Here is a 16022-nt window from a genome sequence, read left to right as displayed (position 1 = left end):
TCCTCCGCTACGTCAACGCAGTCATCCGGAGCGTCCTGCACACTTTCATAATCATCCACACTGGCACCGTCGCTCGCGTCACCATTATCGGAGATGTCAGACTCGGCGCCCGACAAGAGGCGCTGAAAGGCACCGACGACCAGCTCGTGATCTGCCTGGTCCAGACGATTCAACTGGGAACCGCTTTCCGATCCGAACATCGTTTGTATTGTGTTGGCTGATGGCACAATGGATGTGTCGATCTGCGACGCCGTCACCGACTCGCTCGCTGGCAAGCTCTCATCGACACTTGCCTCTCCCCCACTCTCGCTACTCTCTTCTCCAATAAGCCCCGACTCGATCGCAAACGTCACCGCTGCATTCTCGCCTACAAACAACAAATAATTTCGATACCTGTGTTGTGCTTCGTTCATGCGTTACGTACCGACAAGCGAGATCCCGGTCGGTGACGTATACGTTCACTCCTTCACGAGTCCGGAGCCTGATGGCCTCTTCGCCACTCCACGGAGCTGTCGCCACAGATGCTTAAGGTCGACCGCTCGAACCATAAGCGTGTCTTGAGCTACCGACTGCCTGATTCTCGTACTGGATAGTACTCTTGCCATTGTGGCAAATTCTGGAATGAGACACCGCTGCTTCGAGTCGCCAGCCTCGACCACTCATCCAAGTGTCCGGACTGACCAGATTACTGCAGCACATCTACCCCTTCCCCCACCCTTTCTTTGGCATTTCCTTTTTGACCTCTTCTAGCTTATATTTTTTTGGCAGCAAAAAAAAACTTGATTTAAGTATCGTATCCACTTTGTTCGAGCCATTTTCTATCTTGGGATCCCAGTAACGTCGTAACTTACGACTTGTGCCCTCCTTGAAGTCGTAAGTTGCGATGTTGGTAACGGAGGAATTCAATAACTCATATGATTACGCAGAAGAGATCTCAGAAGCGGAAAATGAGTTCTTCTTTGAGCAGTATATCGAAACGGGCAAAGTAAAGCCGTTCGACGTAACGAAAAATCCTTAGACCCCATGGATGTTATTGGAGCGTTTAGCGAATACGTTGCCAGCAAGAGCTCGGGTACTAAAGGATCAAAAATGTTTAACAGCAATGCGTATATTGGTTGATATCGCTATTGCTTTTACATTCAAAAAGGCAACAAATTGCTAAAACAACTATATTGTAAGAGCGAACAGATGATGGTCAGCATCTGTGCGTCTGTCAATCCGGCAGCGTTAACCCCACCCTGCCGGGCGTTGCTCTTGTGCTAAAGCAAGTGCTGTTACCGCTGAGCTGAAACCTCAGCGGTTGCTGCACTTTGTAGCATTAGTGACAACGCCCCCCCTGGTTCATATGTATTTATGGTTTATCTATCCCAATAGATACTAGCATTGTTTTTATATTAACTTGAGATTTGTCGCTTCTTAAGCAATCTTGGAGTCCATGAAATTACACATGTAATTGAACAGCTTTTCGGTATGGTCTTTTCTGTTTTTGCTCCATGATTGCTTTGTATGTTATATCAAATATATTATTCCTCAAAGATGTCAATCTCAAGCGTCTTGTCGCTGCCAATAGATGTGAAAGCACCATGGAATATCCGCCCCCGACGGTCTTTAGGTCTGCTTAGCGGAGCTGTAGCGGGCTTTGCAGGAGGATTGGGTGCGTGATCGTATGAATGGTCTGGCTCAAATGAAACTCCGGAAGCATCGCTCGGTTTGCAATCTTGTTGTAGCTCATGTTAGCAGCCATGGTGCTGTGCAGTAGTTTGGCGTGTAGTTCGTTCATCTCGCGATTGGCAAGTTCGGCATAAGCTGGCGATTGAATCAAACGAGACTCAGCAATGTGCCGGATCATATTCATTGACATTTGCTTTCCATTGTACTTCATGAAGTGCTTCGACAGAACTTGACTAAAGCTATTGCTTAAATTCGTATAAGCATACTCACCTGGTTGCTGATTGAACATGCTCCATAGTAGCTTACTTGGCTGCTCTCCAAGTGTATTAGCAAAGAAGTCGAGGTAGGACTTAATCAAGCTCATTGTGGTGCTATCCAACAGAATCGTTTGTGGTCCCGTGAGACGAACATTCTTGAAATCATTGAGCTGTAAAACGTTTCCTCAGAGGTAATTTCATCTTCTGCTGGACTGAGAAGAGCGCTCGGCCATACCAAACGAAGTGGATAATGCACGTTCAACCACAACATGGTGTAATCAAACACAACCTTCAAGCAATCACTTATCTTTGCTCTCAGTGCGGCAGCTTGATCAAACCGATCTGTCATTGTCTGTAGAATACACAAATAAGTTTTACGCATTTAGGTGAAAAACATTTATCGAATACTTCTATTTAATGTATCCGTGGTCGGCAATTCAGAGTACGATCAAACATACAAACGATAAGTTGGCGGCCCGTCGTCAACGTACAATACCAGAAGGGGACTTGTTTCGGTTTCTTGGAGTCCGACTCGCTATTGCAGTATAACCTAGACGAGGTGCTCTACGAACCTACTGGGAAAAAGTTGGGGCCCCTCCCAATTTTGGGGAACGTTTTGGTGTATCATGTCACACATTTGAACACATTTCGGGTGCATTGTCGTTTGCAGATGACGTGATCTCAGATGACCCATGGAAGCCAATGCGTGCTTCTTGCTAACAGCTTTAATGATCGCCGACGTGGAGTAGTTTCGCCAGGTGAGATCATGTGCATTGACGAATGTATGAGTGCATGGCAAGGTAGAGAAGCAAAGCACTGTCATGATGGTATCCTCCATAAGACGAAGATACCGAGAAAGCCGGAGGGTATTGGTGCTGAGTTTAAGGCTACAGCTGACGGCTATTGTGCTTTGATTTTTGGGGCCGTACAAAGGGACAGGGCGCACCATTGTTGCAGATAGTGCCTTCTCTTCTGTCAAAACATTAGTCCAGCTTGAGGCACCTTGCGGTCTATATTTTATGGGAATGGTTAAGACAGCCTCGCGAGATATCCAAAACAGTACATGAAAGACTGGTTTTCGACTGGGCCTTCTCGCGGCTCATTCAAAATGCTACAAAGCAAAACTTCAAAAGGCCAGCCAATGTATGCACGTTGTTGGGCCGACCACAAGCCAAAATGCATTATTTCCAATCGCGGTACGTCTCTTCCTGGTACAGACAGCGTTCGGCGACGTCATAAACTTCTAGATGGCGGTGGTCAAGCTAAAACACTGCAGTACGTGCGTAGAATACAGCGACCTCACATGGGCGAGCTGTTCGTTTCGAAATTTTCCGCTATTGACGTACACGACCATCTACGACAAGGATGCATCGAGATGGAGCGAACATGGTCAGTGACATCATCGTGTATTTGCCACCCTTTTTGGAAGGATTGTATCCGACGCCTATCGTGCTTACCAATACGAATTGACTGCTGCAAGCTGCCTGGAGTAGACCATCGCAATTTTCAATTCGTTCATCTCGCAGTTGGCCCACCAACTAGTCTTCAGCAACTTCACAATGCAGCGACCAACGCGTCCTGGTAGTAATACCAATTCTTCTGGAGTAGAAACCCTTCTGACGCACACATTGCGAACATTTAGCTCTTTAGCTCAATACCAGCGTCTTAGTGGAACAGCTTTACGGGCTCAACATAAGTGTGGAGTCTGTGGAAAGAAGGCATCATTTTACTGGTTGGCTGCTCAGACCCACTCATAAACCAGTTCTTCGGCGTGTGTGGGCTGAAGACAAACCGAGACTGTCATTGCGCATTCTACTTACGCATAAATCCATCCCATATATTATTTTGTTTTATAATTGACCAATGCTTCAAATACCACGCGTGGGCTCAAAGGTGATCCCACGCGTGGACTTTCTAGCTGGGTAATTCAGGTTAAACACGAGAAGGATGTGACCGAAGCGGAGCGGAGGGATTATTTTCTGTCGGCACGCCTACCAGACAACACTGCGTACAAGACACTGGATAAGGAGGTGAAGATGCTCTGTATGAACGTGGAATTACAAGATGCGAAGTCTCGACTCTCTCGCCTCATGGCCGAATTCTGCGAGATAGGCGACAGGTTGAACATGGAGGATGTGATGCAAGTAGATGTGGAAAGTGATTGTATACGTGGTGGAGGCCTTGCGTCCACCAGCATTCAGTGCTGCTGTGAAGGACCAATTGGGGCGTCAAACGCGCAAGCAGACTAAGGCAAATATACAAGTCTTTCTGAAGTGGGCTCGCAGTGAACTGGAGGGATTTATGCGCTTTGAAGCCCACATCTCGCCACCGGCGCAAGCCAAAACTAGCGCCAAGGGTTAATTGCATCCGGGATTTGGAAACAACTCAAAGAAAACTCAGGGAGAACGTGGTACAGGTAACAAAACTTCGAAATGCAGCGGACAACGGTCCAGCGAACCTGCAGGAGATGGGATGCCGAAGTTAGACACCGTTCAAAAACCTTTTAAGTCGGACAAATAGTGTTTTAAGTGTGAAGATCAGACGCACGGTGTTATCCAGTGCCCAAACATCGCTAGCCCTACTGAAGCAAAAGAGTTACACGAGAAAAGCACCGGCAAAAAAGTGTTGAAGCGGCAGCTCCAACAATGAGTGTGGCCAGGCCATGTTCACCAGCAATCCCGTGTGTCGTGATGGATGCAGTAGACGCAGATATCACGCCGGATAGCGCGGTGGAAGTGTCTGTGGTGACGACGAAGCTCCTGACGCTGTTCTCCAGAAAGGGAAAGTGGATGGCTCGTCAAGCTTTACCGGAAAGTACTGCGGTGACTGGTATCGGGGACATATCAGTGGCTGTAAAGAGTAAATTCAAGATTCATTATAAAGTTTTCGACACCAGGTAGCCCGCTCGAGTTGCGAAACGTGGTTTGTTGGGTCACGGAGCAGCACCTACCACCCGGGATTGATGACTTACTGCTGTCTCGATTGATCATGGAGCGGCTCGGCTACAGCCCGGGGAAATTATTCGCCGCTGCTCAACAAGCTCAGTATGTGTGGGATATGAGTGATGTTGGTGAAGAAACTACTAATTGTGGCGCGAGCGTACTGGCGTACAATACAGCTGTGCTAACGCCTGAAGCGACAAAGGAAGAGACTCTTATGAGTGAAGACGAGGTCCAGACCTGTTTCTTGGTATTTGATGATGATAAGAACGCTGAAAGTCAGCAGATAAAGGAGATTCCTTTATAAAAAGGTGGAGCAAGCTCGTAGTTTGGGAGCGTCAGCCGAATTTGTCGAAGAAGAACTTCTTAAGATGCGGATGCAGTTTATTGACGTGTTTCGATTGGTGATCGGCCGTGATTCTCCTGTGAACATGCCGCCGATGGAGGCTACGTTGAAACCCGGTGTCACTCCTGTGCGATGCGGTGCTCATCGATACTCACAAGCGCATAGAGAGTTCATGAAGGGGCACATCGACGCGCTCATCGCTGCAGATCTGTGTTACCGAAATCCTCCGAGTGAGTGGTGCTCACCACCGCATGTAGTGAGCAAACCTAAGGCTGGAGCCAACCAAATGCCAGTGGATGTTAGGGGACCCAATGCGTGTGTGGAGCAAATTGTCTGGCCGATGCCGGTTCTTGTAGGGATTTTTGATCGCTGTTCTTGAAGTCATTTTTGATCGCTAACGTGGATCTTCATATTTCTTTTCACTAGATTTCTTCAAAGGTTTTTGGCAATTTGCTATGGCTCCGTTCTCTCAGGACATCTATTCAATTTTGACGGAGGAAGGAGTGATTACTTCGACTCGTGTGCTCATGGGGGGGGGGCACCAACAGCGTGGCATACGTGTAATTTACGGTACAGGAGATGTTCTCCGAGGTGTTCAACAATGGACTTTTGATATGGATTTATGACCTTCTGGGCTACAATGACACTGATGAGGGTATACTAGCCTTACTGAAGAAGGTGCTCACTATTTGTGCAAATAAAGACCTAAAGGAAAATTCCAAGAGGTGATCTTTCTACTTGCGGGAAGCAATGTGGTGCGGTCGCATTGTGGCCAATGGCGGCGTGCGGCATGATCCAGCTAGAGTGAAGGCGTTGACGAAACTTCAGTTGCCCACCACAGGCCAAGAGCTGCAACTGTTCGTTTGCGCTCTGAACTGGATGCGAACGTCACTCCCAGCATATAATAAACTGATCGACCCACTGCTGAAGTTTATTGAGAAAACGTATGAAAATGCAGGCGGTCGTACTAGGCCGCAGGTTTGAAAGGTGCTGTTAAGTGACGTTGGCTGGGGACCAGAACAAGAAGACTTTTTACGTCGTTGCAAAACAGCACTGCAACATGCGCTGCAGCTAGCACACTCCGCCCAACGAAGAGACTATGTGTGTATACTGACGCCAGTGACGAGCACTAGGGCGCTGCAAAAACCCAAGTTTCGCAGAATCATGCCATGAGACCGCTAAGCGAGCAAGATCATCAGCCATTGTTGATGCTCAGCGGGACTTTCAGCGGTTCGGCGATGCGAGGGCCATTGTGGAGAAAGAGGCCTATGCAATCATTGAAACGTGCCAGCGAGCAGACTTTCTGCTGCATCGACCGCATGGTTTCTCCCTGTACACCGACCACCGCAACCTACGTTACATTTTTGATACCCACAGTGTATCTAAGTCGGTGCCGCGATACACTGCAGATACGTTGCATAGGTGGTCACTACTTTTCATGGCCTATAAGTACGAGATCTACGACATTGCAGGGTATGACAACGTGTGGGCAGACCTGCTATCACGTTTAGGATCCGCGCACAAAACCGTGTGCGCAATTGGTTATGTGGAGCTACCTTTATCGCCACAGCTCGATGAGTCGTTCCAGTGGCCTACGGTGGCCGACATCGTGGCGACTCAGGGCGCAGGGACGCCTCCCAGTGGCGCGGTCCAATCTACTGCAGATAGGATGTGGAAGGACACAAAGAACATAATTGAGAATGGCTGAGTACACCGTTTTTTTTTTTACGAAGAAAGTTTAATACAGTGGGATGTGTATCCCCTTCCCCGACCAGATGGACTGAGCCATTCCATGACCATCACTCTGACTGGCGACCCCCTCCCTCCGTCCATTTCAAATTCAGTCCACACAGCAAGCACGTGGCTTGGGTTTAGCCTCCGGAATGCCGCGCAGACACGCCCGCGTGCCAAAACGGAGCGATGAAGCATCCGGAAATGAGGCTTCCAGTAGTAAAGATAGTGACAGTGCTGCCGAAACTCCTAGATCATCGCTACGCCAGCGAGCCCCGACGCGCAAGAAGAAACGACCGAGCACGCATATTTCGCGTCGTAGAACCCGAAGTGGGGGTAAGTTGCCTAAACGCCGAAAACGTGACCATAAGAAGAGGCGCTCTCGCTCACACAGCCGTGGAATGTCTTCGGACGTCTCTGGATCTGACGCTATCAGCACCAATGCCAGCTCAGAATCCTCCGGTGCGTCTGAATCGGACACTACCAGCGGAAACAACGCTACCGTTTCGAATCGTGGCTCTGGGGATGGTGGTATCGTCGCTCGGGATGATTTGGTTCACGTTTCGAAGATTGACGTGAACATGTTCGATGACTGGAAGACACTGGAGGCGTACTTACGGAACTACGGTCGCCGAACATACCAGGTGTGTGTGCCAATCTCAAGTTGTGGCACAGTCTGAGACTGTATCACATTATTACAATGCTTATCATTGTATTCTTGTCGATTGATGCTGATTCTGTATTTATGTTGTGTGATAGATATTTTCTGTTCGAACAAACATGAATTAACGAGCCCGTACGAAGTGCGCACGGTTCAGAGGCCGTGTATAGGACGGATCAAGACCGAACGTGAGAAGTTCAACGAGCTTTTTGGTCTTGGAAGACAGATTGCAGACGTGGGTTCTCGGTGGGGCACTAGGGCACATGAGACGCTGTCTAAGGCGATGATGCAGTTCTTGGATAATGTTAAAGCTGGTCAGTGCCCCACTGTTAGCGTTCTTGAAAATTCATACATAAACCTGAGTCTACAACGAGATGACGGCGAAGAGCAGCGTGAAGCAGAAGTGCTGGATTCTCGTATTACGGACACAGCTACAGCTCAGTCTGAAACGGTTCCACAACCTGACTCTGGCTGTGGAACCGTTTCAGCTTCAGACTGTGTTAGATGCTAACACTGATGATCAGGATATGGAGGAGGTCCGGTTGTCTCCTAAAGGAAGGGCGCTTTTATCGCTTATTGAAGAGATGGAGGATGAATTTACAAACAGTGATCAAGGTACTACTCGCTACGAGTGCGAATCTGAAATCATGTCTCGGGCTATGGACCAGTCTGAAACGGTGCACCAATCGGAAACTGGGTACCAATCGGAAACTGTGGACAAATCCAAAACGCTGTGTGAAGCTGTGAACCCTACCGGAGCTGCGGAGCAGTCAGAAAACGATGATGTGTTCAATCAGCGAACTGTGTCATTTCCAGATAATGACCCATCTAAACCAGAGAGCGTAAAACTAAGCTGGAAGGTGTTTAAAACAGCAAAGAAGTCGGGACGTCCAAAGATAAAAAGAGCAGAGCGAAAAAAGGAGACACTTGAAGAGCTTCGTCAGACGAATCGTCTAGTGGACGCCGTGGCTAATGGAGATACACCTTCGTTGTCAATCCTGGAAGAGGCTGTTACAAATGGGGCCACATATAAATTCGCACTTGCGATGCGAGCACGTTCAATTATTCAAACGAAGCGAGCAAAAATTACGGTGATTCACCGGGAAAAAAAGCAGCCAACCCCCACAAAAAATGTGATGACTGTGCTACCAAGGCAAAGAATTGATGCGTGTGAGGTTCAAGTAGCCCTATTCCAGAATCGTTGGTTCAGCGACCATAAACATCGAATATCGCAACAGGATGTAACCGTGGTGACAGGAAGAACCGCGTATGATGTGAAAACGCTCAAAGCAATGCGGTCGTGGCATACAGCAGTCTCGCACTTTGATATCATTGATGAAGCCATAAAGTGGGTGGAAGATTTTGATAGCTGTCAATGGCAACCACGTGAAGCTGTGTGGGCTGAAGGAATACTAGAAAAAGACGATATTTGTAAGGGACTGAAGAACGTGGACGTGCTTGGCGATTTTTTCTGGGCTACATCGCTGTGTGGGAGAACAATGATCGAAGGGCCTTGTCTCGATACCGCGGTGAAAGCAATTGTGAAGCGCAACAGCGACAAAATTATTGTTTTTAGTATTCCTTCCGACGTGCTTCGCTTCCCCAATTTCGACGTCGAATCCATAAAACATCAAGCAGTCTGGAAAGACCTTAAAAATGCCAGAGCCAGTATGGATCTCGACAAGGATAGACTCCTTTTTTTCGCGGCGATAAACTATGGGCTTAATCACTGGTGCGCTGTGACTGTGGATTTTAATTCCAACGAGGTGAAGGTTTACGATCCTCAGCAAGCTGGAGATAGGTTCAAGCAACTTCGAGCGTACTTGAAGAGTGAATTGCTTTCTCGGTTACCTCAACTGGAGTCTCCAAAGCGATTTCGATTCACGCGATGCCAGTGGCTCACGCAACTGGATAACTACAACTGCGGTGTCTTCGTTCTAATGTTTTTTGAGCTGTGTATTCTCGGATATGACTTCGCGCCAAGTGATCTCGAGGGAAAAATTAGTCCTGCGATGCAGTTCTATCGCTACCGATATCTTAGCCAGAGAATAATTGCTATGTAAGCATGCTTTCTTTTACAAATTGAGTCGCCTTCATAATAAAATACGTCAGCAAACTGGCGCGGGGCGAGCACCTCTTCGACTTGGGGACAAACATCATCAAGACTTAGATGAAAATGACTCTTAGTTCATAAATCTCACTTGACACCGACATTCACTCCTGTAAGGTGTTTCTATTCTACACGAAGCCGCACCGACTTCGTCCAAAATCGACTTGCTTATGCATGAAAAACGGATAATCAGATGGCGGCACCAACGTTGACTTTCCAATCCCTTGACCCGGTTATGAACTCAAACTGTGTAAGACGGTTCGGAACGGTGCACCAGGTACACAGTCAAGAAAACAAACGGTGTACGTAGTCTTTGCCAACATAATTTGGATTCCGGACAAAGCAACCGAGCTGCAACTTGGTGTTTGTGTGGTTGGTCATTTTTGGGTCGCGGGTCATCGTGGAGTGGCAACGACGCTGGAAAAGATGAGGGCCGAGTTTTTCTGGACGGGCATGAGCAAAGATGTTGAGTTCTTTGCTCGACGATGTCTGCAGTGTGCGAGCACACGCGGTGGTCCACCACATCTAGGGTATTAGGCGAAGGAATGCACGCAGAGCACCCGAACGAGCTCATCCACTTGGACTATTTGATCATGGGAGTCAGCTTACATCCTGGTTATTAAGGACGATGCGTCCAAGTACGTGTGGCGGCTATCGTGTGCAACAGCAGACGTAGATACAGCATTTAACGGCTTGCTTAAGTGGTTTGCTTCGTTCGGAGTGTGTCGCACCTGGGTCAGCGACCAGGGCACACACTTCAAGAACAAAACCATTGGGGCTTTGCAACACGCATTAGGTGCGCACCACCACTTCACAACGGCAATATGCCCGTGGTCAAAAGGCACCGTGGAAGTGGTGATGCGCGAAGCGCTCCGCTGTTGCCGTGCCCTTATATCCAAATGAAGAATGCAGCCACAGGAATGGCCACGAGTGGTGGAGATCGTGCAGATGGTGCTCAACAACGTACCGTCGCCATCGCTAGGAGGCGTGGCCCCCATTGCGACGATGACGGGACTACCGGCAATGTCTCCAACCGATCATTTCGCGTTTCCAGGACCGACTGAAATGGCTACACGGGCAAGTATACAGGCATTGAAGCAAGACCACGTGAAAAATCTGCGCATAGTACTTGATGAAATGCATCGTTGTACAAACCAAGTGAACCGCGAGGAACGAGCTGGAGCTCGTATGAGTCACAACAAAAAGTTAGGAGCAGCTGTGGCACAGTTCGACATCGGTGACTACGTGCTGTACGCCGATGTCTGGCAGCATACACGCAGTCAACTGCGTGTTAATTGGTGTAGACCGGCACAGGTGACAGGGACGGTCTCCAATTGGATTTTCGTGATAGAGAACCTCATCACTGGGCAGGGACGTGAAGCTCATGCTAGCCGTCTTAAGGTTTACGCAGACAGTTCTCTGAACGTGAGGGATGACGTGTTGAAGCACGCTGCTCACAACAGTTAAGGGCACGTTGTGGACAAGGTGCCTAATGCGCGCTACAACTCGGAAGCAAAGCGCCATGGAATTGAGGTGCGCCGGAGAGGTCTGAGTAATAAAGAGGACTCCCTAAGATCCAGCAGACATGCTGCTACAAGACGTTCCAGTGGCTGTGCGAGCCTTTGTCAGGAATAACCACAAGCAGAGCGAAGTGGGAGCTCTGGGTAAAGCGCTCCGGATCAAGTAGACAATCGACTACAAGATCGCGTAGAGCTCAAGAACTTCGACTACGTCATCGAAGGGGGAAGTGCTGTCGCTAATGCTAAAAAGTGCAGCAACCGCTGAGGTTTCAGCTCGGCGGTAACAGCACTTGCTTTAGTACAAGTGCAACACTTTGAAGTTTACAACGGACGACACTTCAGCTAGTGGTTGCAGAACAAACGACCTTTCAAAAGTCATGCATATGACTACTAGTACATAATATAAATAAGTTCACTTCTACATTCTGTTTGAAGGCGACAAACAACAGACCCCTTCATAAAAGCAAAATATATGGAATGGCTAGAAAAGAGTATACTATAATACTCACGTACCCACACATTCAAGAGATGTGACATACACGACGGCCCTTCTCTTGGTATGTTAAAAAAAAAACAATCTGTGAGTATTTAAACCAAATACGCAGCTTTCACTCTTAGAGTCACTGTGTAATGTCACAATAAAATCCGGTATAAAACCGGTTTTCCAGGCATCACAAGAATTCATAATTTTTTATTTTAAATAAAAATTAAAATCAGATCACTCGGTAATTGCTGCGCAAGAGATTGCTGGACGTCTGATTAACGCATTGCCCATATTTGCAGACTTTCGGACAATTAAGGTTGAGATTGGAGTTTCTCAGCAGTGGGGATGGCACCTGGAGAGCTCGACCAGAAGGCGATTGCGATATGGGCCGCGATGCCAGGAGTCGAATATGAGCTATGTGTGTCGTTCGATCCAAACTTTGCGAATGCCGAATACAAGTTGTATGATGCTCGCGTCCATCCACTCGTGCAGCTGGCTCCACTTCCAATCGTCGCTCCAAGAACGGCAATCCAGTTTGACAAACGTCGAATCCTTGGTATTCCGCCACGGATGGCGCTCCCTGTAGGGCTTCCTGCAACTCTGTCGGTGGATTTGTACTCTTCATTGGTCTGAAACGTTCGGAGGAAGCACCGAGTCGGGTGTTGCGTGGCGTGGTCCATAACTGAGATGTGGACACCATCGTAGCCCTTGAGAATTCTTGGCGGCCAAGTGATCTTTGAGCCATCGGTTGACATGCCGCTCACGAAATTCGTTTAGCTCTGCAATGTAAATTTCGTGTGGAGCGTCGGCAAACTCGATGATGTGAATCTCTTCCGTGTCAGGAAACCATTCAAGATAGTTGCGTCGAGCGATTGGATCCTCGCTGTCTGCAAACGCGTTCCACTCGTCTTCCGTTGCGTGGCACACACGCACTGTACCGGTCGGCAGTGGAGAATGTGCCACTGCAGCTTCCAGAGCAGCGTTAATGGGATCGATGCTGGAGAGCAGAGGAGTCATTGACGCCGGTGTGACTGCGCCTGTCGCAGCGACAGCTTCATTGGGCGCGCGGTTGCTCCGCGTAGCTACTGCAGGTGACGAGTCTAAGTCCCCGCCCCCCCAAAGAAAGCAAGAATGAAGTTCGTCTTGTCCGTTCGTCGTCCGCTCAACATCCGCCATCGCACCGCTTCTACCCTTGCAGCCTGTCCGTCCGTCTGTCAATAAGTCCGTCCGTTTCCTTTCTTGCTGCTTTTTCCTGCCTTTTCGCATGACTACACTTGGTCTGTCTAATACATTTTAGTCCCTTCTTGCGCCTATCTTTCTGACTCGACCTAGATATGCCAAAACTACACAAATAGCCAAAACGCGGACACAATTAACTCGCGCCATGATTGGGCAATACCCGTCGACCTTCGACACTGACTGGATCTGTCGCACGATCCGACCGCCTCTCGCCCTCGCGATTGAACGTAAGGTAAACATTTCTGCCGTGAACGAAACACATTGATTGGATGCAAACAACCAGGCGAGCTGTGATGGTTGATTTCTTACATTTAGCTTCGCAAAACCTGTTGTATGTACTGCAAATCGGGCACAGTAACCACTTTATTTTGTAAGAGCTCTGCACACTTCTCAAATAGAGATATTTATTACTATAAATGTAGACTTCACAGACCAGTATTTTGTAAGAGCTCTGCGATGTTGCCGAAGCGTTGGCGTAGCTGGTACGGCATCTTGACTTCGACGGCTTCGCGTAAGCAATGTATCCACTCGTCGTCATTCTCCAAATATCCAAGCGCCAAAGCTGCTTGCTGATATGTAGGATGTTCCGTACCATCAACCGTTCGAAGATCCGCAAACGACTTAGGCGAGCGTCGGTTACACAGGCGAAGTCGCAAGTAGAAGCGTTCCGGGTCCTGCGGAGATTCGTGTACCAAGCGTCCCAGAGAAGCAACGTACTTCGTATATGGCTCCCACATCTTGTGTTCCGTCCACCTGTACTTCCGCGGCCCATCCTTGTACAGTAGATTGGCCGTATCTTCTGGATTACGCGCGCACAGCTTGAAAAACTCCGTCAGCATTGATCTGTCCCCGCGGTCAATCAAGTTGTGAAGCTGGGGGGGGGGTCGGCGCTTGGTCGCGATAAGCAACCATGTTCATTCTTTCCAAATGGATAGGTAGCGTCACAACAGAATGTGTTGATCCTTGTGTTGGATGCATGAATAGCCGCATGCAAGCTTCTACCGGAGAAATATACCTCCCGAGGAGATACTGAAGATTTTCGTTCGCCCGAATTTCTTCGCCTTCAATCGTGATTGTCGTCATGTCCGAGCCCTTGTAGACGTACTTGTAGATGTACTTGATGGCCTTGTTCGTGGCACAAACCTCGACGTTTATGTGGCAGTTGTATTTCTGCGACAGAAACGGATTGTACGGGACTACCCATTGATTGATGGTCGCGTTGTCCCATACTTTCCCCTTATGGCACAGAATTCCATCCGGACGGCGACCACGCTTGTACGTGGGGTATTTGTCGGGGGTCATCACCGTTTCGTCCGCGAGCGCCAGTGGAAACTTCTTGGAACACCTTTCGTTCTTCATGCACGGGCAGTTCGGGCTCTGTTGACCACAGGGTCCATGCAGCATATTGAAAATCACCGTATCGTACAGCTCGGGGTACTTCTCTTTATCCGGGAGCTCAGCGGACACCAGCTTATCGACGTCTTCCTTGGTAGTTGGCTTGTCCTCCGGATGCAGGATAAGCAGTATATGGGCATGGGGAAGACCACGCTTCTGATATTCCACTACAGGGACTCGAGCGGCTTGAGTCCCCAGTACACCCTCATCAAGATCCTTGTTAAGAGCTTTTAATTTCTCCATCAACACGCGAGCCACATTGTCCGGTCGGTCGGATGCTGTCTCTCCACGGCGTAAGTTTTCCTTGATCTCAGGCCAGTTCGGGTTGCATGTCATCGTAATGAACAGGTTCGGGGCTCCTGTTTCACGGACGATAGCCATGGCATCGAAGAAGCGTTGGTATAGGTAGCGGGGTCCACCTGTAAGCTTCGGAGGTATGATGATCTTGCGTCCAACCTCACCCACATCTGGCTCCGCTGACTCCTTGCTGTGGACCAAGCAGCTGTACATGGTAATTCAGATGCCGCATCGCGCTATTGCCTCTTGGGTACGTCAAAGCTGTTGCCTCATCCCTGTTGAGTGGTTTCCCAGGTCTGTTCGATACCGCCCAGCCCTTCAGGTCATGTCAGTAGTATGAACAGGGTGTCAGAGAGTGACCCAGCCCCTCACGGGGCTCACACAGCTCCGAAAATGTTTTAAAACTGTATATTCGGATGCTATGCTATTTAAGTGTACAGGCGCGAAGCTCACTCATGCTCTTAAAGTGTTTTTTGTCTCGATCTCTTGTTCTTGAGCTGTCCTTGTACTTGGTCTTGGGCTCCTTGCTCTTGTGAGACCGAGTGCTGCATTCCTTCCGTCCCGCCAGAAGTGCTCTCGCAAAGTGTGTTTTGATGTGGGAGCTCACACTTTAAGAGCACCTCTGTATTGCGGGACTAGCGCTCTGGGTGCCCGCTCCTCGGACGGTAGGGCATGGTTGGTTGGTGTAGTGTGGGCTGACCGACTCCGCTGCGCTGCGACGGATTAGTGAGCATTTCGAAATCAAAGCTAAATGTAATATATGCATTACGTGACCTACCAAGTCCGCATTCCAAAGATCTCTCTGTACACAATATTGTTGGTGTGTACGTGCCCGGCCTCATCGATGGCCTCAGGATCCACAGCAATCTTAATCGCCTTCCTTGAAGTCACTCTCGACAACGCCACATAAAGGTGCCCATGTGCGAAGACCGGTGATTCCAAGTAGATATCCACGTGATGGATCGATTGTCCTTGGACCTTGTTGATAGTCCTCGCGAGCGCTGGGACCACGGGGAACTGCTTACGCTTGAGTTTGAACAGGAACGCCTTGTCATCGTCCTCACTATAAAAGACGATCCGAAGAATGAACACCTTCTTACCCTCGAACGGCCCGGACATAATGCTGGCCTCGATGCTTCTCTCGCGCAGTGACACAACCCGAAGCCGCGTTCCGCTGCAAAGTCCTGCGTCGCTATTCAGGTTTCTAATCATGATGATAGGTGTTCCAACCTTCAGAACAATCCTGTGCGGAGGGATACCGGAGAAGTTAAGATGGTTCAAAAACTTCTGCTCAAAGATATTTGCATCCGCGCCTTCTTCGAGGCTGTCCACCGAGAGATACTCCTTCGTTTCATCTGACAGCGGTAGATAT

The 16022-nt window shown here is 48.9% G+C and overlaps 1 protein-coding gene across 1 annotated transcript; it reads right to left on the bottom strand.

Annotated features, from left to right (window-relative positions):
* Nucleotides 1-12030: 12030 nt before the first annotated feature.
* On the bottom strand, nt 12031-12895 carry PITG_04758 (uncharacterized protein; the record flags this gene model as incomplete). The annotated part of the gene is made up of 2 exons (XM_002905438.1): nt 12031-12401; nt 12484-12895. 2 exons carry the CDS (start codon nt 12893-12895, stop codon nt 12031-12033), a joined length of 783 nt encoding a protein of 260 aa, XP_002905484.1.
* Nucleotides 12896-16022: the final 3127 nt, after the last annotated feature.

Source organism: Phytophthora infestans, genomic scaffold (genome assembly GCF_000142945.1).
Source record: "Phytophthora infestans T30-4 supercont1.6 genomic scaffold, whole genome shotgun sequence".
NCBI classification, from domain to species: Eukaryota; Oomycota; class Peronosporomycetes; order Peronosporales; family Peronosporaceae; genus Phytophthora; species Phytophthora infestans.
Note: the sequence above shows the minus strand (reverse complement) of the source record. Positions and strands in the feature narration are given on the sequence as shown.